We start from the raw sequence: 23,845 nt of genomic DNA, 5'->3' as shown, positions 1-23,845 counted from the left end.
GATATCAACAACGGGGGTTTGACCAATCTAGGTCAAGACAACGACCACAGAAGAGATGACCTCAGAACAGCCATAACCCAAACCAGCAGACAAATAAATAGTATGTTTGATTTCCAGGTCGAGGGCATGCAGGACCTCCTTTTGCTGGGTCACCACAATCAGTCTATCCCAATCTTTCACCATCGGCTGAGACCATTTTATCGTCGCTGGGCTGCCATCACATCAGATCGTTGGGTCTTAGAGATTGATTGTATCATTAGGCTACACCATCCCGTTTGTAGCGCTACCCCCCACCTCCTCACCATCCCTGTCCCACTTCAGGGACCCTTCTCACAAGGATCTATTGAAATAAGAGGTCCACTGTCTCTTAGACTTCAGAGCAATAGAGACGGTGCCGGAAGAGTTCAAAGGCAGAGGCTTCTATTCCTACTACTTTTTCACAACGAAAAAGACAGGTGGCTGGAGACCTATCCTAGACCTTTGCAGATTGAACCAATATCTTAGGAAACAATGATTCACAATGGTGACCCTAGCCTCCATTATCCTAGCATTAGAACAGGGGGACTGGTTCACAGCCCTTGACCTGCAAGACTCCTACTTTCATATTACCATACATCCAGCGCATAGGCGATTTCTACTTTTTGTGGTTGGATTGGACCACTATGAGTATCATGTCCTGCCCTTTGGCCTGTCATCGGCACCCAGGGTATTTTCAAAGACACTTGCTGGTGTCGCAGCATACTTGCATCGGCAGCAGATTATGATTTTTCCTTATCTAGACGACTGTCTAATAAAAGGACTAACCAGTTTGAATACTCTCCGTATGATAGCCGTAACCAGATAGACGTTCGACCTCTTAGGTCTCATTCTCAGCAAACAGAAATCAACAGTTCTACCTACACAAATCCTAGAGTTCATTGGAGCCCATCTAAACTCCACCATGGCAGGAGTGTACCTACCATCACAACAATTTCAAGCAATCCAAGACTTGGTATTTACACTTACAAACAGCCCCAGAACATCAATACTTACCTGTCTCAAACTCATGGATCATATGGCAGCTACAACTTACATGGTTGCTCATGCGAGGTTCCACTTTCGCTGCCTTCAACCCAGGCTTGCTTCCATTTACACCCACCGGAAGCACAGGCAAGTGTCTCTACCTACCGACGTCCTAGAGTCTCTGAAGTGGTGGACCAAACCAAACAACTTACTTGCAGGAGTTCCATTTCATTGGGATCAACCTACCACAGAGATCACTTGTCTCCCTCAAAGGATGGGGAGCTCATATGGAGGCATATCCGTCCAAGGTCTATGGACAACCAGGGAGTCTACCTTACACATCAACATATTGGAACTCAGAGCAGTTGCAAATGCATGGAGGCATTTTCTGCTGCACGTCCAAGGAACCACAGTGAGGGTACTTACCAACTATGTATTAACAATGTACTATATAAATCGACATGGGGATGCACACTCTCATTCCCTGTGCCCCAAGGCCATTCGAATATGGAATTGGTGCATCCACAATGTGGTCACCCTGACAGCTTCCGATTTACCTGGGATCAACAATGTTTTCGCCGATTCACTCAGCAGACCCTTTGCCCTAGACCACGAGTGGGAACTTCATTGATGCATCCTCCAGCATATTTTCAATCACTGGGGTCATCCACAGATAGACCTATTCATCTCCTACAAGAATACAAAATGCCAACAATATTGTTCCAGGGCCAGCATAGGTCACGGATCTCTAGGGGACGCATTTCCCCTCCATTGGAAAGGCCCCCTTTTATACGCCTTTCCTCCCACTCCACTCATTGCCAGAGTTCTCGAGAAAATCATCAGAGACAGTGCGACAGTGATTCTCTTAGCCCCTTTTTGGGCATGACAAACATGGTTCCCCTATCTGTATCACATGTCTCCTCAACCACCTTATTGCCTCCCCACACATCCCGATCTCTTAACCCAGAACAATGGGACTTTAATCCACCCTCAACCTCATACACTACAGTTGACAGCCTAGCTCGTTGTTGGTTCCAGGAAAGTGAACTTCATTGTTCGACCAAAGAGAGAGATGTGCATTTGCATATCAGGAAACAATCTACTCGATCCACTTATCTTCAGAAGTGGCACAGGTTTCAGGTGCGCTGGAAAACAATTGGATCCATGCACGGTGCCTTTACATGTCATTTTGGATTATATCCTGCAACTGAAAGAAACAGGATTAGCCCTAGAATCTTTGAAAGTACACCTAGCAGCGATCACTGCATTCCACAGCTCAATTGACATATGACCCCACCCTTACTTCTGAACTGCTTCTGGAGGCAGCACTTCCTTCAAAGCTGGATGACAGGCAAGCACCTGCCATTCTCCATTTTGCCTTCAGACCTGGGCATTCTCCATTTTGCCTTCAGACAAGTACATCAAGATATGTACTTGTGTGACAAAAGTGGGGGCTGAGAGACATATACAACTACAGACTCAAAGAAGAGAGATGAAATCAAATAAATTGGAGAATCACTGCTCTCTACTATCTCTGAATTGCCTTGGAACAGCGGGCACAGGTATATCAGAGCTAGTTATGCTCTGGTGATCCCCAGTGGCTTGAATGGATCCTTGGGACTGTAGAATAGGGCACAATTTATAGTAACTCAAGTTGCTGTAAACTGGGGGAAGTATAAAGCAATTAGAGCCATCTTTGCCTCAGCTTTTCAGGTCTCTCAATGGAGCAAAGCTTTGTCAGGCCAAGCATCTAGTGCACTGTCTTCATACCCCTCCCATTTTCCATAAATTAACTAAACTTCAGTTTTTAATTAGAGCTGGTAGAAAAATTAGAAGAAAAATCATGAAAAATGTATCACTTGTATTTGTGATGTTTCAAAGTGTTTTAACTATCTATATAGGTGATTAAAAACAGCAAAACATTTTCATTACAGTTTTCACCAAAAACATCCTGTTTTAAATTTTGTTTATGTTTAATACAACAAAATGTAATGAACTTGATTGCTTTATTGCTGCTGAACCAAATTGAATAAAAGCTGTACCTGAAATACATTATCTAATCCTCTAGTTCAGTCAAAGACCAATGTCATTATCAAGCAACATTTGGATATTAATTTTTCATGGTCTTTTCGGACTTTCTAGGTGAAGGAAGTGGAGTTAACTGAAGAGGAAGAAATAATCAAAGCAAACATAATAGATAATGAAGCACTAACACCAGAAGTTCTCGATAACATTGTTCCTGAGTGGTGGACAAAAGAGCCAATCCGGTAACTATTATTAATGTCAAATTATGTATCTTTTTGTTATTCTTTTTAAAAAGTTCAGTGTTTATAATAATAAATCCACAAACTGTGGATAAGTATGAATAACATGCAATAAATAATCCATTGGTTCTGTAGTATCCAGAATAGTTCAGGTCTTTAACAGGGTTAAAAAAAAGGTAGATAAATTTATGGAGGATAGGTCCATCAATAGCTATTAGATAGGATGGGCAGGATTAGTATTCTTAGCCTCTGTTTTTTAAATTGGGGAATGGGGAACAGAGGATGGATCACTTGGGGCTTGTCTACATACAAAGAGCATCAAAGCTGACACATTTGATCTTCTGAAGTTCGAATTAGCAGGCTTAGTGAAGACATGCTAATTCAAACTGAGAGGGTACTCCTATTGGTGCCGGTAGTCCTGCTCCTACAAGAAGTAAGGGAAGTCGATGAGAGAGTGTGCTCCTGGGAGTCAACCTCCCACTTTGTGGATGATGCCAAAATGCAATTTAAGATACTTCTAGTTGCATATCTTAAGTTGACTTCTTTAGTGCAGACCATGCCATGGTGATTACCTATCCTGTTCATTCCCTCTGGGGCAGCTAGCATTGGCCACTGTCAGAAGACAGGATACCGGGTTATATCAGGCGTAGGCAATAATTTTTGTACGGGGCCACTTAACCAATTTTGGTAGTGGTTGTGGGCTGGCCCTGAAAGGGGCAGAACCTTAGGTGGGAGGGACAGGGCCTTGGGCAGAAGGCATGTGCCCCAATGAGGGGAGAGACTTCGCTCACTCCCCTGTAGGGCAGGGGAGCGCACCAGGTCTCTAACCCCTACCTCACTCTGCTAGGGGTGCACAGCATCCAGAGGGAACCACCAGCCATTTTGAACAGCTGGCAATTCCCTCTGGCACCACGTGCTCTTGGCAGGGGAAGGAGACTTTCTGTGCTCGCCCCGCCCCCAGGCCAATCGGAGCCTGGGAAGCATGCAAAATCTCCACCCTCACCCAGCTGGGTGTGCAACGCCAAGAGGGAACCACCATCTGTTTTGAACAGCTGGAAGTTCCCTCTGGTGCTGCGCACCCCTGGCAGGGGTAGGAGACTTTGCACACTCCCCTGCCCCCAGTCTTTATTGGCCTGGGGGTGGAGGCGCAGCTGTGGGAGCCAGGGGCTAGATCAAATGTCTTGGTGGGCTGGATCCAGCACGCCAGCCGTATCTTGCCCACCCCTGGGCTAGATGGACCTTTGATCTGATCCAGCATGGACATTTTTATTTTCTTTTTGTATCTTGCAGTATCAGCACAAGTCTATACATCTAAGAATAAAGGATATTCACTTTAGTAGTTGAGAAATAAAGTGTCAAATGATCCCAAAACATCTCAGTTTTCAGAGAAGATAAGTAGGATTCAGTGAGAACATATTGGTGCTAATTTTAACCTGCCCATTGTTTCTAGAAGGCTAAAATGGACAGAAGGAAAGGAAGTGATAAACAGTATTCAAATGAGATATAAAAATTCCTATTGGAGAAAGAATGATTAGATAACATATTTCATAAAGCAGTGGATATAGAAGGTAAACATTTATCTCAGAGAGAATTTTCAGACTTGGGTTTGCAACTGACAACTGCTTACATGTAGATAAGCTACTGCATCTGTGCAAGTCACAAGTCCACACACATGCAAGATGTTGCTGGGATATGTCTTAAAAGTTAAACTTAAATTTTAACCAAATATATACCTGTAATTTTTACAGATTACAAATGCCGACAAGATTTTTCTTAGTATATGAAAACAATTACAAAGAGGAGGAAAATGTTCTAAGACTGTTCATAAACAAATGCAGAAAAAATAATTGCGGATTGAAAGGCCTTTTTGTGGAAATGGCCCATCCTGGATCTGTCATGCAACATGATGACCATTGCATATTTAAATAATTAAGGGAAGTTCTCATGTTAGTACCAGAGCAATGCGAGTCCTTTTTAGGCACATGGTTATCTAGCCTCCATTTGGACAAGTCATGTTAAGGTAACATGAAACTCAAAAGCTGTTTGACTCAGCCTTCAGCAGATAGACAACTCAGAATCATTCCTAAACCAAGAAATTTCCCAGTTGATATCAATGGATCTAGATCAGTCCCAGGTGGATCTACTCACATTCAATGAAAATGCAAAGTCAAGTCTTCACCGGGGAAACCAGCTGAAGATAAAAGGAAACAGATGCACTATGTCAAAAATGGCAGAATTGGTTTCTTGGGTATTCCCCCAGTCCCCTTTCCCATTGTTCTGCTAATAGGAACTGTTAGTCAGAAATATGGCTCTAGTGCAAACTTTCTAGTTCACCAAAGAATGTCATGAGGTCTTAAATAAAAAGCCAGAGTCATAGTGACCATTAATATCATTGTGAAATGTATGTGCAGATATTATGTAAGATGGCGTGTGTATGTATAAAAAGGACAGTTGAATGAGGTGAATGTTGGCAAGAAAAGTCTCTGAAATTTCCATTCTTGTCTGAATGAGATGACTTCTTGAAATCCCTAACAGCCCTGTATTTCTATGCTTCTGTCACTTGCTCCATTACCCACAAGGGCAAGATTGTTTTCCATGTTTCAGAATTATTCATAATCAATTAGGGAAGTTAAAACAATTAGCCAGTTAACTGTTTTAACTTAGGACCCACTGCCTGGCCCACCAGTCCCACTGCATCTGGGACTGTTCCATTCCAGTGCGACTGGCTGCTACCAGAGTTAACAGGAAAGGGTCAGTTAACCAGTTAACAGAAGGGATGTTCAGTAGCGATTAATTTGCTAGTCAAGTAGTTGATGGAATTTCATCGACTACGCAACTAGTCAATAAGCACTTCCACGTTCCACCTTTGAAATGTACAAGAGCCCCAGTGGGGGCTCTTGTGCATTTCAAAGCTGGAATGCCGTGTGGAGCCCAGAGCCAGCGTGAAGTCCCGATTACTCTGGGCTCCATGCAGGCGCTTCTGCTTTGAAATGCACAGGAGCCCTCACTGGGGACTCTTAGAATCATAGAATAATAGAACACTAGAACTGGAAGGGACCTCAAGAGATCACTGAGTCCAGTCCCCTGCCCTCATGGCAGGACTCAATACCATTTAGATCATCCCTGATAGATGTCTACCTAATCTGCTCTTAAATATCTCCAGAGATAGAGATTCCACAACCTCCCTAGGCAACTTATTCCAATGTTTAACCACCCTGACAGTTAGGAAGTTTTTCCTTATGTCCAACCTAAACCTCCCTTGCTGCAGTTTAAGCCCATTGCTTCTTGTCCTATCCTCAGAGGCTAAGGAGAACAATTTTTCTCCCTCCTCCTTGTGACACTCTTTTAGATACCTGAAAACAGCTATCATGTCCCCTCTCAGTCTTCTCCTTTCCAAACTAAACAAGTCCAATTCTTTCAATCTTCCTTCCTAGGTCATATTCTCTAGACCTTTAATTATTCTTGTTGCTCTTCTCTGGATCTTCTCGAATTTCTCCATATCTTTCTTGAAATGTGGTGCCCAGAACTGGACACAATACTCTATTTGAGGCCTAATCAGTGCAGCATTCAGTAGAAGAATGACTTTTCATGTCTTGCTCACAACACTCCTGTTCATGCATCCCAAAATCATGTTTGCTTTTTTTGCAAGTGTCACACTTTTGACTCATATTTAGCTTGTGGTCCACTATGACCCCTAGAATCCATTCTGCAGTAATCCTTCCTAGACAGCTACTTCCCATTCTGAATGTGTGTGACTGATTGTTCCTTCCTAAGTGGAGTACTTTGCATTTGTCCTTATTAAATTTAATCCTATTTGCCTCAGACCATTTCTCCAGTTTGTCCGGATCATTTTGAACCATGATCCTATCCTCCAAGCAGTCACAACCGCTCTCAGCTTCGTATCATCTGCAAACTTAATAAGCGTACTCTCTATGCCAATATCTAAATCGTTGATGAAGACATTGAACAGAACTGGTCCCAAAACAGATCCCAGCGGAATCCCACTTGTTATGCTCTTCCAGCAGGATTGTGAACCGTTAATAACTACTCTCTGAGAACGGTTATTCAGCCAGTTATGCACCTACCTTATAGTAGCCCCATCTAAGTTGTATTTGTCTAGTTTATTGATAAGAATATCATGCGAGACCGTATCAAATGCCTTCCTAAAGTCTAGGTATACCACATCTACTGCCTCTCCCTTATCTACAAGACTCGTTATCCTATCAAAGAAAGTGGATTGGTTTCACATGATTTGATCTTTACAAATCCATGCTGGCTGTTACCTATCACCTTATTATCTTCCAGGTGTTTGCAGATGAATTCCTTAATTACTTGCTCCATTTTCTTTTCTGGCACAGAAGTTAAAATGACTGGTCTGTAGTTTCCTCGGTTGTTTTTATTTCCCTTTTTATAGGGAAATATTTGCCCTTTTCCAGTCTTCTGGAATCTCTCCTGTCTTCCATGATTTTTCAAAGATGATAGCTAAAGGCTCAGATACCTCCTCTATCTTGTGCATTTTAAAGCTGGCATGACGCATGGAGCCCGGGGTCACAGAATCATAGAACAGTAGAACTGGAAGTCTTTTACATCCCTAGTTAACAATAATCATACTGGCAAACCTCATGCTTACTGGTATACTTACTTTAAGTAATGATAAATATTCCTTCCCTTTCTAAGGAAAAAAATAATTCTTCTTTCATTTTGCCTAAATCCTCAAAATCATATAAAGAAAGCATGATAGATGCCAAATATAAGGTGAACAGTTAATAAAAGATATTGTTGGAGAAATTATCTGTGATGTTATCTGATTATAATATGACCATATAGGTCATTGTTGCAATCATTGTTATATATTTGCAACAAATCTTGCAAAAATGAGGTTTAATGAGATCTATGAGAAGGTTGATTTGCTGGTTATAATTACGGTGTTTGTATGACATGTCATTAAGTTATGAGCTTTGGCTATGTACTTGTATTTCAGTGTGTTCAGTTCTTAGTAGCACCAGAGAAGCATTTGACCAGCATATTGTGAAAGGACTATTCAAGTTGAATAGACCATCGAGAAGTACTTTACTCACAATGGGCCTTGGGAGACACCAATGCACATCTGATGAGCCTTCCTTATAGCATTCCAACTAGCATTTGGGCAATGGCTTCTACCTGTAAGAATCTGAGTCATATATGGACAGGTGATTTGACCGTGTGCCTGGACACTATCTTATTACTGTGCATTCACTCCACATAGAAGAAACAATTAAAAAGGCTTGGCAATATCTCCATCTTGCCTCTTTCCTGATCCAGCTTCTCTACTGCTCAGACCTCTGGTTTATGGACTTACATCATGAGAGCATGCTAAAAAAGAGACTGAGTGCCTTTCAATGATTTGGAAGTAACTGGACACTTGACCTAAGCTACCAATTTACTCCATCACTGTTTCAAGCCTGAAACCAGAACTTTGCAATTGTTGTATGTATTTGATTCCTTTAACAATTTTAACTCACATCTATCTATCTTTCTTTTTTAATAAATAAATCTTTAATTTTTAGATACTAAAGGATTGGCAACAGCATGATTTCTGGATAAGATCTTATTTGAATATTGATCTGGATGAGTGGCTGATCCTTTGAGACTAGAAGAACCTTTAATTGGAAATACTGGTTTCAATAATCACTCATCCTTATAAACAGTGCTGCTAGTAATGATACAAAATCATAGAAGTGGAGTAATGTGAGGGAATTGCTTTTCTGACTTCTTGTGAGTCAGCTGATTTAGTATACCTTTTAAGTGGAGAGCCACCAGTCTTGGGACGTGACTACCCTTCTTCTCAGTACTTCATCCTGAATTGTACACTCTCAGTGGTATCCAATGATTGTACAGCTGTTTACACTATCAATTCAGAAAAAAACTGGGTCAGCTCCTGGCCCATTCTATAGCCCCTTTGCCATCTCTCTGCCAACACAAGGGATTTTACATCTGCCTTAAATGTGAAGCTGAGGTTTCCCACAGCATGAGGCAATCCTTGGCTGATGTTCTATACTATGTCTGGGCACAGAAGCATATGGGTGCATAGATAAGGAACTTTAGAAAATATCAACCATATTCAGTACTTTCCACAGAGGTATCCTAGGCAAAAAGAGTGCTAACTTTCACAAAGGAAGTCTGTAAACTCTTGTTATCTGTCAACATTTTTTTCAAAAAAGCACTATAGGCTTGACTTAATTCCTCTATAAAATCATCCTTCAATAGGACAGAATCCAAAGGAGGTCCTGAAACAATTTTAATATTATTAATATGAGGGAAGTCTTATTGTTCTATTTATCTTTCCTTCCTTCCATCCTACTTTTGTCCAAATGGCTGACTGGACAAAAAATCGAGTTCCTTTCCAAGTCTGGCCTTTCTGCTATCTGCGTTACTAAAGTGCTTTTTTTGTCTCAAGGCCCAATGTACATGAAATGTTGTTATAGTCAATCTAATAATAAGTACAGAAACACAAAATTCAACTTTGAAAGTACTTATATAGTGTGAGGATGTAAGGGCTATGACCAGGACCTGAAGTTTCATAGAGAAGTCTGAACTAACTCCATTATTTGCAGGAGAGAGTTTTGCTCATCAAAAGAGGTATAGTCTATGTAATGGACAGGGAGAGAAGTAATGACCTGAAAGAAAATCATCAGCTAACAAACTCCATATGACAGACTATACCAAAATAATGATTTGTGTTCCCACTTATAATTCTTCTATAGGGACTAACAAACATTAACTTCAGAGACACCCTAGCAAAATTGAAGATCCTGATATATAAAGCTCTTTAGACTAAGATGCTATCTAGGCTGAAATTATTCTTTAAAAAATGGGCATTTGATTTCTGTAACATTGAAAATGCAGAGGGAAGACAGTGTTTGCTAAATAGGATAACATACAGTAAAAACAAAGTGAAAAATTGCTCCTAGATTTTCTACTCATTAGGGAACTTTGTAATGTGTGTCAGCAAGATTAATGTGCAACTCTGTGGATTGGAATTCACACCCTCCAGTGCAAATTGCTGTACCATATAGACCGGCCCCAAGAGAGAGAAAAATATATATATTTGTAATTATTGTTTTAATGAAGTGGTTTTTTTCTTTTTGCCATTCACTCATTGAATTGTTTGTGTAGTAAAATATAACTTTTAAGAAGTACATCGTCTTTATCTTTGTTTCCAATCAGATCCACAGGATTTATACTGGATGGTTTCCCTCGTACACTTGAAGAGGCCCAATTCTTATCAGAGCGAGGACTCTGTCCTGATGTAGCAGTTATTATCCAAGTGGAGGAAAGTGATATTTCTGACCGTCTTCTTCCTCCGCGTTTTAAAAAATGGAAGGATAGAAAAAATAAGAAAATGGAAAAGAAGAAGAGGCTGAAAGACATGAAAGAAAAAATAAAAGTGGGTTTTATTCTTTCAGTAACAAACAAATTTTAGAAACAACAGGCAGTCCTTTGGCATCTTAGCAACTAACAACTATATCATGAGCTTTTATGGGTAATACCCCCTTCATCAGATGATTTGGAGTGGAAATTACAAAAATCAGAGTATCTATAACAGCAAAAGCAATTACCTTTCAATTATAAGACTAATGTTAATGAAGCTAGTTGAGTCATGATGGATGTGTCCCATTCATATCTTTTTATGTGTAAATGTGAATATCAAAGGAGGGGGAAATTGCCTTTGTAATGCATTAACTAGTTAATATCTTTATTCAAGCACAAGTTAATAGTGTCGTACTTACAAATGAATTCTAGTTCAGTAGTCTCCCTTTGTAGTTGGGTGATAAAATTCATTTGTAGCAGAATAATTACTTTTAAATCCATTCTTGAATGAATGTCCACGGAGGTTAAAATGTTCCCTAACACGTTTCTGTGTGTTACCATTCCTGATGTCTGATTTGTGTCCATTTATCATTTATCGCAGAGACTGTCTGGTTTGATCCCTATACATGGCGAAAGAGCATTGGTAGCACTTGATGGCATATATCACTTTAGAGGATGTGCAATTGTATGATGTTGTGGCTTATATGAATAGGTCCTGTGATGGTGTCACTTGTATATATATGAGAACAAAGTTGGCAATGGGATTTCTTGCAGAGATAGGTTACTGGATGAGTGTATCTGTGGTGTGTGTGGCTGCTGGTATTTGCTTAATGTTGTGTGTAGGCGAACATTGGCCTGTTTCTCAAAGTCTATTAAAGTGAAGGATTGTTTTCCAGGTAGATTGTCAATTATATGCTTGTGGGGATTAAACTGGGGGCTGTAGGTGATGACCAGTGGTGTTCTTTTATTTTCCTTGTTGGGCCTGTCTTTAAGTAGGTGACTTCTGGGCACTTCTCTGGCTCTGTCAATCTGTTTCGTCAATTCTCCAGGTGGGCATTTAAGTTTCAAGAATCTTAAAGGTCTTGTTGTGTTTGTCTCTGTGGGAGTGGAGTAAATCTATCCTGTTAGTGGGTGAGTTAGTGTCCAGTCCGGGGGTGGAGTTCAGGCCTCTTCTTTTACCTCCCCTTACTCGGGTGTGGTTTGCAGAGGGACTCCAGGCCCTCCCACTCCTCCGGGTCCCAGCCCAGGGACCCTATCCGTACAAGTTCTATGCTAGGAGTTTAGGTTGAACTTAACCACATTTTAGGTCAATTTTCTAAACAATGAGTCCACACCACCAAGCTCATTCCATCGACTTTAAGGACCTTGCATAGTGGTCTTCTGGGTAGTGCAGATGCAGCCCTTTGACAGTAAACCAAGAGGTGTTCCACAGTGCCCCTCTGTGGCCGCTCTGGCCAGGGCTTTCAACTCTGCTGCTCTCCAGGTGCAAGGAAAAGCTCCAGGAAAAAATTAAATTTATTTCCTGTGTGACCAGCATGGCAAGCAGACCTCTCTCACTACAGACATGGCCAAAATGTTCCCCTTCTACTGCCCAGGTAGTGAGGAAGGCAAGGAAAAAGCAGAATAACTGGAATGCTGAACAGATAGAAGCTGAGTCTAAGGAGTGGTGACAGAAGAGACTGGAACTAAGAGCCAGTGTGGGGGAAATTGGGCATGGAGACACAGGGTGGGTGAAAGGGCACATAGAGATTAGGAGCCAAGGGAAATGGCGAGGAGGGTGCCCTGGAGAGGCCATGTACATCAAGGATTCAGGTTTCAGGGTCTGGAAAGGAAAGAAGCATCTGTAACCACTAGAGCACACTTACCTCAGGTCCTACAATTCCTTAATCTCAATAATTCTTTGCTTTCAGCAAATAGCTTTGAATGCCGATGGAAAAATGTGTGCCTTGTCACTTTCTAGTGCCGGGCCCACATAGGAGTAGTAGGTTGTTATCCTCATTAGTTCTCTGTTCAAGTGGCAAGTGTCTGTGTTGTGGTTCTAAAGTTTCTAAGCTTGTTAATAAACTGTGTGGGTCATTGGAATTCCATAGAGTGGAATATTTTTTTCAGGATTTTTTTTAAACCTGGGAAATTACATATACAAAACTTCATTAAAATAATGATAAGGTCACAAAGTCAAACACTCTAAAGTTAGAAAATGCCAGAATTAAGACTGACCATCTTTAATACACAATCACATACTTTTTTTCACCAGTCAGTGCAAAAGGTGGATGGTGTTCAGACACTTAATCAGCATTATGTAGTTAATGAGGCTGTTGACTGCTTCACTTGTTGCAGAAGTTAGAAGCAGGGGTGACTGGTGAAGGGGAGCAGAGGGGCCACTGTCCATGTGATCTCCCAGCCTGGGACAGTCCCCCACTGCCTTGGGCCCTGCCTCTGCATGTTCCTGCTCTGATCTTTCCCTGCCTCTTCCCCACCCTTGCTTCACCACTACCATGCCTCTTTCCCCTCCTCTTAAGCAATGTGATCCAGAAGATTAGCACCCACAGCAGACATCTGCCCCTCCCCGACATGCTCACCAGCAGTGATGGGGAAAGCAGAGCAATGCAGCCTCAGCTCGCTTTGCTCCCCTGACTGTATCAGTCCGCTTCCTGAAGCTGAGGTCCTGCACCTCCTTAAGTGATGTGACCAGAAGACTACAGTGAGCTGAGGACATTGCTCTGATTGTCCTGCCACTGCCGGTGGATGTGGGGGGGCAGACCCGTACTGTGGGAAGCAGATCCCCCACCTGCTAGTCCCCCTGCCAGCATTTGACCAACCCCTGGCCCTTCCTTCCTTCAGCATTTGGGTCATGTGTCCTTTCATGTCCCCTACATGTTGCCTATAGTTGGAAGGTGCTTAGCAAGTGAGACAGGAAAGTTCAGGAAGAGGAAGTATAGTCTTGTAATTTGAGTAATTGAATTACACCATGCTTTTTCCTCATTTTCCTTAACGCTGCCTGGATCTAGGAGGGAGCATTGGGGGAAAAATAGAGTCAGTTTATATGACTAGCATCACAATGGCCTACAACAGATGGTAGTCACAAGAGCAGCTTAGTTCCTGATTAGCTCTTATGGCTCTGGACAGCATTCCCATTACAGACAGTATCTTTGGAGAATTTAGCTTCCAAAACCTTAAAAAGTCACTACCAAGCAAGTACAGACTGAGCAGTAAAAGACACATAAAACACTTAGCTGACCCCTTTACCCAATTTCAGGTCCTTCAAAACATGGAGGCACTAAAGCATTTCAATATGAAGATTGTAAGAATTTTTTCAGTGTGGTTGGATCATCTTTTTTTCCGTAATCTTGTTCTCAGATGTAGCTGAACCATTTTTTGTTATACTTCCCCAAAAATTCAGCACGAGGCAGATCCCCAACATAGGAAATTATAGCCAGAATGGTTATACTTCTTCAAAGTTATAAGCAACTGAAAACTGGGTCTAAAAATGGGAAATGTTGAATAACTTTAACTTTACATGATACTCTCGGCTCCAGCTTATAATAAATACAGAGGGATAAATCCTGAAGTTTATACTCATTTTTACTTATACATGCTTATTTGATGGGAGTTTTGGACAGAGTAAAGAATAACTCATGGAATTCAGGATTTAGTCCCAAGTTGATAGGATTTTTATTCTTATTAGCATGTCATAATAGGTGAAATCCACTCTGATCCTTGGATCCAGGGCATTATAGAAATTCAAAGTATTGTAATTTAGTCTTTTTCTCACTAATAGGAAGAGAAGATTGCCAAAAGAAGGGCAGAACTTTTAGCCGAACAAGCTAAAAAGAAGGAAGAGGTAAGAATAATGTAGTGGAAAGAAATTTAAAAATGTAAATATTTTATTTGGTCTATATTAGGAATATTTATAATGTTTATGACTGTAATAAAACAACAAATAGTCTAGCAGCACCTTAAAGACTAACAAAACATGTAGATGGTATCATGAGCTTTCATGGGTACAACCCACTTCTTCAGATGTACCCACAAAAGCTTATGATACCATCTACATATTTTGTTAGTCTTTAAGGTGCTGCTCGACTATTCATTGTTTTTTCCAGTTACAGACTAACTCACTACCCCTCTGAATCTTATGGCTGTAATATCTGTTATTTAAAAAAACATGCAGTAGCAGTACCATAACTGAAGTTGTCACAAATCTCTATTTTTCACTATAATTTAACCAGATATTTAAGGCATTTTACTGTTGATTGGAAATAAAGCTACATATTAGAGAGAAGGAGTCTTGTAGCACCTTATAGACTAACAGATGTATTGGAGCATAAGCTTTCGTGGGCAAAGACCCACTTTGTCAGATGCATGCATGCCCACGAAAGCTTATGCGCCAATACATCTGTTAGTCTATAAGGTGCTACAAGACTCCTTGTCACTTTTACAGATCCAGACTAACACGGCTACCCTTCTGCTACATATTAGAGACTATTTATAACTGTGTTTTAAATTATTTGTAAATATGAATTCCTATTTAGCAAGGTACTTAAGCACATTCCTATCTTTAAGCACATGAATAGTCCCTATTAACTTCAGATGAGGCACATGATTTAAGTATCTTGTTGAACTGAGGCCATGGTTACTTTGATATATGAAGTTATGGTTTCTGCCCATACTCAACAGTTACAAAATATGATATAGCTGTATTCAAACTCTTTTTCTCCTTTTGGGTATTCTCAAGTATGGTGTCACCTATCAAGTTTGTTTGTAACAAAACCCTATCAAACTGCAATATTAAAAATGCTAGCTACAATGCAGTAGGAAACAATAGTTAAAACATATTTCTTTTATGTTAGCAGATCTGCACTCAGTAACTGCATTGAAGCCTTGGCACAGTGCTGTTCTGTGTTTTCTTCCCAAATATTAATCTCTGGGGGTATGTCTACACTACCCCGCTAGTTCGAACTAGCGGGGTAATGTAGGCATACCGCACTTGCAAATGAAGCCCGGGATTTGAATTTCCCGGGCTTCATTTGCATAAGCGGGGAGCCGCCATTTTTAAATCCCCGCTGGTTCGAAACCCGTGTAGCGCGGCTACACGGGGCTCGAACTAGGTAGTTCGGACTAGGTTCCTATTCCGAACTACCGGTACACCTCGTTCACTGTATATGGTTGAACTAGGAACTTTATTTGAAGATCAATGATTGTAGTTTGATTAACATTTATGCATAGTAATTTGACACATAAACATTAATAATACAATCATAAAACATGAAGCTATCACTGAAAATTAATCTTCAGAAGCAAACTTTTTAAATTCTCTATTCAAGCTGGTATGTTTCAGTGAAATAGTGTACTCTTTCCCTATTATCTCTTCTTATGCTTAGGTAGGCACCTCTGCCTATTTGAAAATTATTTATAAGCTAAAACAGTGGACAAAAAAGGGGAAAAGCATGTGGGAGAGAATGCTTTTATTTTCTTTTATCTGAACTTCTGTACAGTAGTCATGAAACAGAAGAACATTTTCTACATTAGGCTGACGCATATAGGGAAGAAGATGAAGAATATGAAGATGAAGATGAAGAAGAAGATATTGACGCTATTCTTGAAGAAGAGTTCCCAAAAGAGGAAGAGGTAGATGAGGAGGAGGAAGAGCAAGAGGATGATGCTGTTGAACGCATGAAAAATGAAATTGCAGAAAAGTATGAAGCAGATAGTAATAATTTACAAGGATTACAGGTACTTTCTTCACTGCATACTTTGTCAAATAATATGGCATGAGGCAAGAAGTGCTTCCAGTTTTATAGCTCATTTAATTTAGTTGTCAAATTTCAAAGTTATAGTACTTGAGATCTTCATTTCCTTTTTATGAGTCAAATGAATGGAGATCAAACTAAATGATCATAATGGACCCTTCTGGCTGTCAAATCTATTATTAAAATTTCTGAGATCCTCATTCAGCCAAAATTCCTTTTGGGCCAAATCCTTAAGTTCTTGTACATTTTTCACTAAATCTCATTGCAGTCAATTTTTGAAGGGGGAAGGAAGAAAGTGCAAGTGCTCTTTTAAAATCTGCAGCATAATTTCAATTTGATTTCACATTTTATTCATAGATTATTAAAACAGCTTCTGACGTAAATTACATTTTCAAAAAATGTATTTTCTACAAAGGTTAGTATCAGAATATAGCCCCACACCCAGATTGGAGCTTTTGCCCATTACAAAGTTGAGTGTTTCCCTCGCACAGAATTCTTATTCTAAACATAGTAGTAACCATACTGACATCCTTAGACTTCAATTACTTTTTCTTTTTTGCCAACAAATGGATTAAGAATCAGAATAATCTTTTAACACTCCTTGCATTTCAGGAAGGAGTGAGCTGTGGAGAAAGGACATTGTCTTACACCCAATGATACATGCTTCCATTAATTTCTTGAAAGACTGACTTTAATGTGCAGTTCTAAATGGAAAATTGTCTAATTTTTAGCATATTATAATAAGGTAATATAAATTTTAATAATGAAAATGAGGGAACAGATCCTCAGTTGAAGCTAAAATCAACAGAGGCACATTCATTTATACTAGCACAGGATTTAGTCCAAAGATCAATAATAGTTAATGGCAGTTGTTATTCATATCACCGTTTATTATAACATTTCATCATATTTATGATTTTTGTCATATGTTGTGCTTTAATTATTCAGGAAGAATTTGAAAGACTGCAGCTACCACAAATCACCATAAATGGAGGGCGAAAACCTCACATTGTACGTTACCAATTGTATAGCAAGTTGAAGCATCTAGTGGAATATCGAGAAAGCATTTTTGAGAAATGTTACTCAATAAGTTTACCACTTGCACGCAAGATGTTGGTTTTATCTTATAAACATCCCAGTTCTTTTGGTCAATGGGACCCAGTCAAGGTAATGTAATTAAATAGCTAAGGTGTACTTTCAGGAAGTAATATGCGCTTATCTTCTTTATGACCATATAATTAAGATAAAATATTATGAAAAGCACATCACTGAAGATCTTTATTAGCCAGCACATACTATTAATAACAAGAATTAGTCAGTTTAATGTTGTGTTTTAAGCACTGATTAATAATATTTTGTAAGCTTTGAGGATTGAGCAGGTGGAGTTTTGTGAATGAGTACAATCAAATGTGAAGATTAGCAAGAAAGAAATGTCTGATACTTAGGACACAGGAAATGTAGTGGTCAAAGAGGAAGGGTATGTCTACACTACAGCACTAATTCGAACTAACTTAATTCGAATTAGTTAAATCGAACTAAGCTAATTCGAACTAGTGCATCTAGACCTAAAAACTAGTTCGAATTAGCGTTTTGCTAATTCGAACTAGCATGTCCACATTGAGTGGGCCCTGAACCGAGGTTAAGGATGGCCGGAAGCAGTGCTGGCAGGGCATCAGATTAGGACTTAGAGCATGGAGCTGCTGTCTCATGCTAGCTGAGGGCTGTGCTTAAAGGGACCCAACCCCCACCCCGGACAGACAGTTCTCAGGGGTTCCCCACTCACTTGTCTAACTCGATGAGAGACAGCAAAGCAATCCTGGCTTGAAGTGCCCTGAATGCCCACACTCGGCACATCACAGCACTCAGCCATCAGCCCGGCTGCACTTGCCGCAGGCTGCCATCCGGGAGAGGGTCAATCGGGGGGCTGCAGGAGAGCTTCCACCCCGAGGAGCCCGCATAGCCACACCAGTCCTCCTCATCGGGGGCTCGTACCCCATTCCTACCTCACCTCCTTTCACTTACGCCTCCCTAGCCCCCCTTCTTGATGGACAAAATAAAGGACACGTGTTCAAAAATAGAAACTCTCTTTATTGAACAAAACTCGGAGAGACTGGGAAAAGGAGGTGGGAGAGGAGAGGGCAACTAAAATGATTAGGGGTTTGGAACAGGTCCCATATGAAGAGAGGCTAAAGAGACTGGGACTTTTCAGCTTAGAAAAGAGGAGACTGAGGGGGGATATGATAGAGGTCTATAAAAGCACGAGTGGTGTGGAGAGGGTGCATAAAGAAAAGTTCTTCATTAGTTCCCATAATAGAAGGACTAGAGGACACCAAATGAAATGAATGGGTAGCAGGCTTCAAACTAATAACAGAAAGTTGTTCTTCACAAAGCAAATAGTAAACCTGTGGAACTCCTTGCTGCAGGAGGCTGAGAAGGCTAGAACTATAAGAAAGTTTAAAGAGAAGTTAGATAAATTCATGGAGGCTGGGTCCATGGAGTGGTATTAGCCAGGGGATAGAAATGGTGTCCCTGGCCTCTGTTTTGGAAGGCTGGAGATGGATGGCATGAGACAAATGGATTGGTCATTGTCTTAGGTCCATCCCCTCCAGGGTAGCTGGTGTTGACCGCTGTTGGCAGACAGGCTACTGGGCTAGATGGACCTTTGGTCTGCCCCAGTATGGCCGTTCTAAGCTCAGGGCTCAGGGTCAGGGGTCTCACTGGACCACCTTGATTTTCATGCAAACCTGCTCCTGGGTGGCCAGGCTGGCAGCTATCCTGCCCTAGATGGCCATTTTCCTTTGCCTTGTGCGGAGGTCGTGGATGAGGTCCACGATGTCCGCATTAGACCAGGCGGGCGCCTGCCTCTTGCGGCCCCGGGCAGGCTCCTGGGAGCCACCAGCCTGGTCCCGGGAAGAGGTGGAGTGCTGGGTGGCAGCAGGTGGCTGGTTCGTGCCATGCCAGGTGCAGGGTCTGCTGGCTGGGTGCTGGCAGGCTTGTCCCTGGCACGGGCACCGTAGCCAGCCCGTGCCCCTTTAAGGGGTCCGGGGCTGGGAGGGGGGTAGAAGAGTTTCCCTGGTGGTGCCCAGAGTGGCCACCAGGGAATGCTGGGGAGGGCTAGCCTCCCACTAGTTCGAATTAAGTGGCTACACAGCCCTTAATTTGAACTACTTAATTCGAACTAGGCGTTAGTCCTCGTAGAATGAGGTTTACCTAGTTCGAATTAAGCACTCCGCTAGTTCGAATTAAGTTCGAACTAGCCGTTTGTATGTGTAGCGCCTATCAAAGTTAATTCGAACTAACATCTGTTAGTTCGAATTAACTTTTTAGTGTAGACATACCCGAAGTTCCTACAGCCTTGCAGGAGCAGCAGAGACAAGTTAAAGTGTTTTGGAGTTATGGGTAATTAACATAAAGCACAGGTGGGTAATCTGTAGGTCTCTTTGTTGCAATGCTAGAAATGTATCTTGGTTTGGTGAATAAGTCAAAAATGAGGAGCAGAGATAGCTAAGAAAAGCCCAATGAACAGGAAATAACAACAAACAAATTCCTGAAGAAGGAAGAGTAAGAAGACAGTTGAAAGAGTGATAACTTTGCAAGAGAGAAAAGATTCTTACATTTCTGAGAGAGTTATCTAAGATAAAACTAAGAAAGAGCAAGTAAGGAATCGAATAGTTTAACACCTGACACGTGAAAAAAACATTTTGTTAGCAGAAAGAGGCAAGTATAAAACTGTCTTAAAATGAAATCAAGGTTATGTGCTGTCAAAGCTGTAAGATACATGAAGTATAAGATGATGTCAGTAATGGAGGAGAAAATAGAGATGGTTTAGGATCAAATAGATTATGAGTACAACTAAGGAAACCAAAGTTTTTATAGATTGGAATATATGAGATATATCAATTGACAATTAAGTAATTATGGATCTGAAGATAAAACAAGACTATGGGAAAAATAATGGATAAGAATGACAAACCAGAAGGAGGAATGTGAGCACCAAAATTGGATTATGGCAGAACCCTACTGTCCTGTGCATCTAGGCATGTGGTTTGAAATAAGTATGTCTAAACCACCATCATGTAATAGATCATCTAGAACCTATTCTATTTTGTTCATGTCATTGCCAATCTGAATTATGTGGGTGTCTTTTTGCACTAATGTTTTTAAATTTAAGATTAGTGGGTCACTGTATACATTAAAAGCTGATACATATTTCTCAACCTTATCCCGATGACAAGGCTCACTTTGGATAATACATTTATTGTGGTAGAGGGGAACAGGCATAACTGACTCACATGTTGTGTGCATGGGGAGAGTAACAAGATATACCTGGAGTACAGTTTGTATTTATATAGCTTAGCCTAAATACAGAGAATTCTGGGAATATATAATATTGGCTCACACAGATTAGCTTCCTTCAGTGTATTTGTATTTGGCCAAACTTATGAATAAAAGCACCCCTAATGGAGACCTGAACAACATCAGCTCATTTAGCGGATGCAGTGTGTCCAATCTGCCTTCAAGCATTGAATAAGGAGCAGGCTTTCTCAATAAGTTAGGAAAAATTTTCCAACTATAAAGAGAGTTAATATTTGGAATAGAATTCCCTCCATTTTCTGTTTAGTCACAGAAATCCCAGAAGTTTCTTGATTAAAGAATATTATTTTCTCAGCCCTGTATGGAAGGTTAATCTCTCACCTTCTCTGCTCCTTGCTTGCAGCATTCCTTCAATTTTTCTTTATGCTGTTCTCTCCCAGTAGACAGCAGAGATCTTTGCAAGCACCTTTTCTGGACTGCCTGCACTCTTCTCCGTTTTTTTATGTTATGGCCTTTGTCACGAGGCTCCAGGCGGGTCAGGGCCAAGCCCTGGAATCCCTCAAAATCAAACTCAAACAACCCTACTACCACACGTCCAGCAGGGATCCCTTTATTCACAACATCCAATCCTGGGGTTGGTGTCAGTATCTCAGCAAGATGTCAGCTTTGGATGGTATGCCACTGTTTGTTATTGTTATTTCTCTCTCTGTCTTGAATACCACATGCTTCTCATCGAGCCTGGAAGGACCTGTAGCTCAGGGATGGTGTTCTATCTGAGGCTTATGTAATCAAGAGTAGTGTTTCAGAAATCTTTGCTTTCTTCCAGTAAGTATTTCCATAACAGTATACCTATGAATCCACTGTTGTAGGATGAGTGAAGAACAGATTATGGTAAACAGAAGTATCAGTAAGTAACTTTTTTCCATTTTGCATATGTTACAGCTAAGTGAAGGAGATGTAATCAAGCCTTTCCAAAACCAAGAGACTCCAAGCTTGCCTGTAATCCACCGACAATATATTTATTTCTTTTCAAGTAAAGAAAATAAAGAAAAATTTATGAAAAATCCCATCAAATTTATCTGTCAACCAAAACCCAAACCATTTGTGCCAGTTAAGATAGCAATTGTAGGACCTCCAAAATCTGGGAAAACTACAGGTAAGGTCCAGTATTTTTAAAAGGCAGGAGCATTCCTTATAATTGGGGTTTTGTTTACCATGATCATGTTAGCATGAAATTACAAATAAGTTTCTGAAATTATTGCTGTTGCTATGCATAGAATGCTGCAGTTAATTTTCTCATTATCCTATTTACCAGCCAGAAATACCTGTATTCCCCAACTCACTCCTGTCCCACTCCTCAGGAAGGAAGGATATTCTTGTGGTTGAGGCCCTGGACTGGCACTTGGGAAATAAAGGTTCTGTTCTAGTGCTGGAAGACTTCCTGTGCTAAGTGACCCTGGAAAGTCACTTCATCGCCCGTGCTTCAGTCCCTGTGTTGCATTTATGTCCCATCCCTTTCCATTTACTCATCTGTATAGATTGTATGGTCTTCAGGAAAGTGCTGTTTTTAATAGTGCCTAGAATGAGGAGTTCTGATGTTAATTGGGGCCTGTAGGTGCCACTGTAGTACATATAATAATAATCCTTATGTCTCAAATCACAGATGCAGTGGGAGGACAGTCATGCTCGTCTACGATAATGATCCCATTATATATCTGGGCATAGGAGATAAACTAGATATAGCCTGTGTAAAACACCCTTTTTTCCACTGGGAAATGCCATGTTCACTGTTCCCACCTCCCATATAAAAATAATAATTGTCACTTCAACCAAATATCAGCCAATCCTGAGAAAGATCAAACAAAATGGAGCATCAGTGGTTCTGATAGATCTCTGCTGGCTCAGGCAGTTCTGATTCTCCAAGTATTCTCCAGATATTCTCACATCCATGCCTCCATATGCAGCTGTTCCCAGTCTTATTGACTCAGAATAAAGGCAAGATCAAACATTTCAGCCCACATCATTTCATATAACGGTGTAGTACTTGGATGGAAACAAATCTTCCCTCTAGTGCTGAATCCTACTTCAGTATTGGACCTCAGACTTCTGCAGATTGATAAATGTATTGTTCACTTCAAACCCTTAGCTGCAAGTTAATTCATTCATTTGTTTGTGAAGTTTGCAATGTTGGTTGCTATCACCTCAGCCAGAAGTGTAGGTAAACTGAGGTCCTGATGGCTGACCACCTTATGCAGTCTTCCATAACAGTAAGGTTTCCTTGAAGTTACATATGAAGTTTACTTAAAATATTTGCAGCATTCCATCTGAACCACATCATCCATGTACATGTCTTCTATCTAAACCTCCAAGTCACTACAGAAGTCAGGAACCTCCACTCTCTGGATATCCATTGAGCTTTAGCCTTCTACTACAGAGAATGAAAATCTCCCAAACTGTCCGTCTCCTTTGCTGAATGCATCTTCTCACAGAGACTGTCAAAAAGGATATTATTCTGCATCTTACTGTGATTTGAGCTGATAGTGACCCTTCCTCTTCAAGGTGTAAGGGCTGATATAAACAGAGCACAGGCTCAGATGTTAGCTTCATTTTGAGATGTTCCTTTCCTAGAAATTTGCAGAGCAACACAGCAGTAATGTGGGGCTCCATCGATATCTTTGTGAGACAACGTTACACTTTGGTTCAGGCCTGTTCAGCATCTTTCAGCAGAGCAGTCTTTCAGTTTATGGTACAACAGGGTTCCTTGCACTCTCCTCCTCAATGAAAATTGCTTGAGGGTCACTTCAAGTGGAATACCATAGGGACCATCACTCAAAGAAGAAGAGAAAGTTACTTACTTTATACTGTAACTGGACTTCTTTGAGATGGGTGGTTCCAATCCACTCCCCACCCTCCTTCCCCTCTGCAGCAGAGCCTTATCCTATTCATGGTAGAAAGGTATCTAGAGAGGCAGTCAGACTGTACTACCCCTTATATCCTTGGTTGGGAGCACAGTGAAAAGGGTACAGGTACAGACCAAGGGACATTGCCAGCAAAAAATCTTCTCAGGAATGTGGAGTGCGCACACATGTCAAGTGAAATACCAATAAGGGACCACACATCTCAAAGAACTTATCACTGTACAAGATAAATTAATACTCATTTATT

At 40.9% G+C, this 23,845-nt stretch overlaps 1 protein-coding gene across 12 annotated transcripts in view; it reads left to right on the top strand.

Annotated features, from left to right (window-relative positions):
- AK9 (adenylate kinase 9) overlaps window positions 1-23,845 on the top strand; it is a 174,062-nt gene that overhangs the window by 116,632 nt on the left and 33,585 nt on the right. For 7 of the 12 annotated variants that reach the window (XR_003089364.2, XM_025184731.2, XM_075923970.1 and 4 more), the window contains 6 exons: window positions 3,145-3,269; window positions 10,473-10,692; window positions 14,395-14,457; window positions 16,146-16,349; window positions 17,315-17,533; window positions 21,623-21,836. Coding sequence is in view for 11 of the 12 variants with exons in the window: in XM_025184731.2 (XP_025040516.2) it covers window positions 3,145-3,269; window positions 10,473-10,692; window positions 14,395-14,457; window positions 16,146-16,349; window positions 17,315-17,533; window positions 21,623-21,836 (1,045 nt within the window). In the remaining variant the exon portion in view is untranslated. Of the gene's footprint in view, window positions 1-3,144; window positions 3,270-4,716; window positions 4,835-5,014; window positions 6,047-10,472; window positions 10,693-14,394; window positions 14,458-16,111; window positions 16,350-17,314; window positions 17,534-19,821; window positions 21,506-21,622; window positions 21,837-23,845 lie in introns of those variants that run through there. The other 5 variants (XM_075923973.1, XM_025184737.2, XM_025184736.2 and 2 more) reach the window with 5 other exon arrangements.

The sequence above is a fragment of the Pelodiscus sinensis genome, chromosome 3, assembly GCF_049634645.1.
Source record: "Pelodiscus sinensis isolate JC-2024 chromosome 3, ASM4963464v1, whole genome shotgun sequence".
Lineage (NCBI taxonomy): Eukaryota > Metazoa > Chordata > Testudines > Trionychidae > Pelodiscus > Pelodiscus sinensis.
Note: the sequence above shows the minus strand (reverse complement) of the source record. Positions and strands in the feature narration are given on the sequence as shown.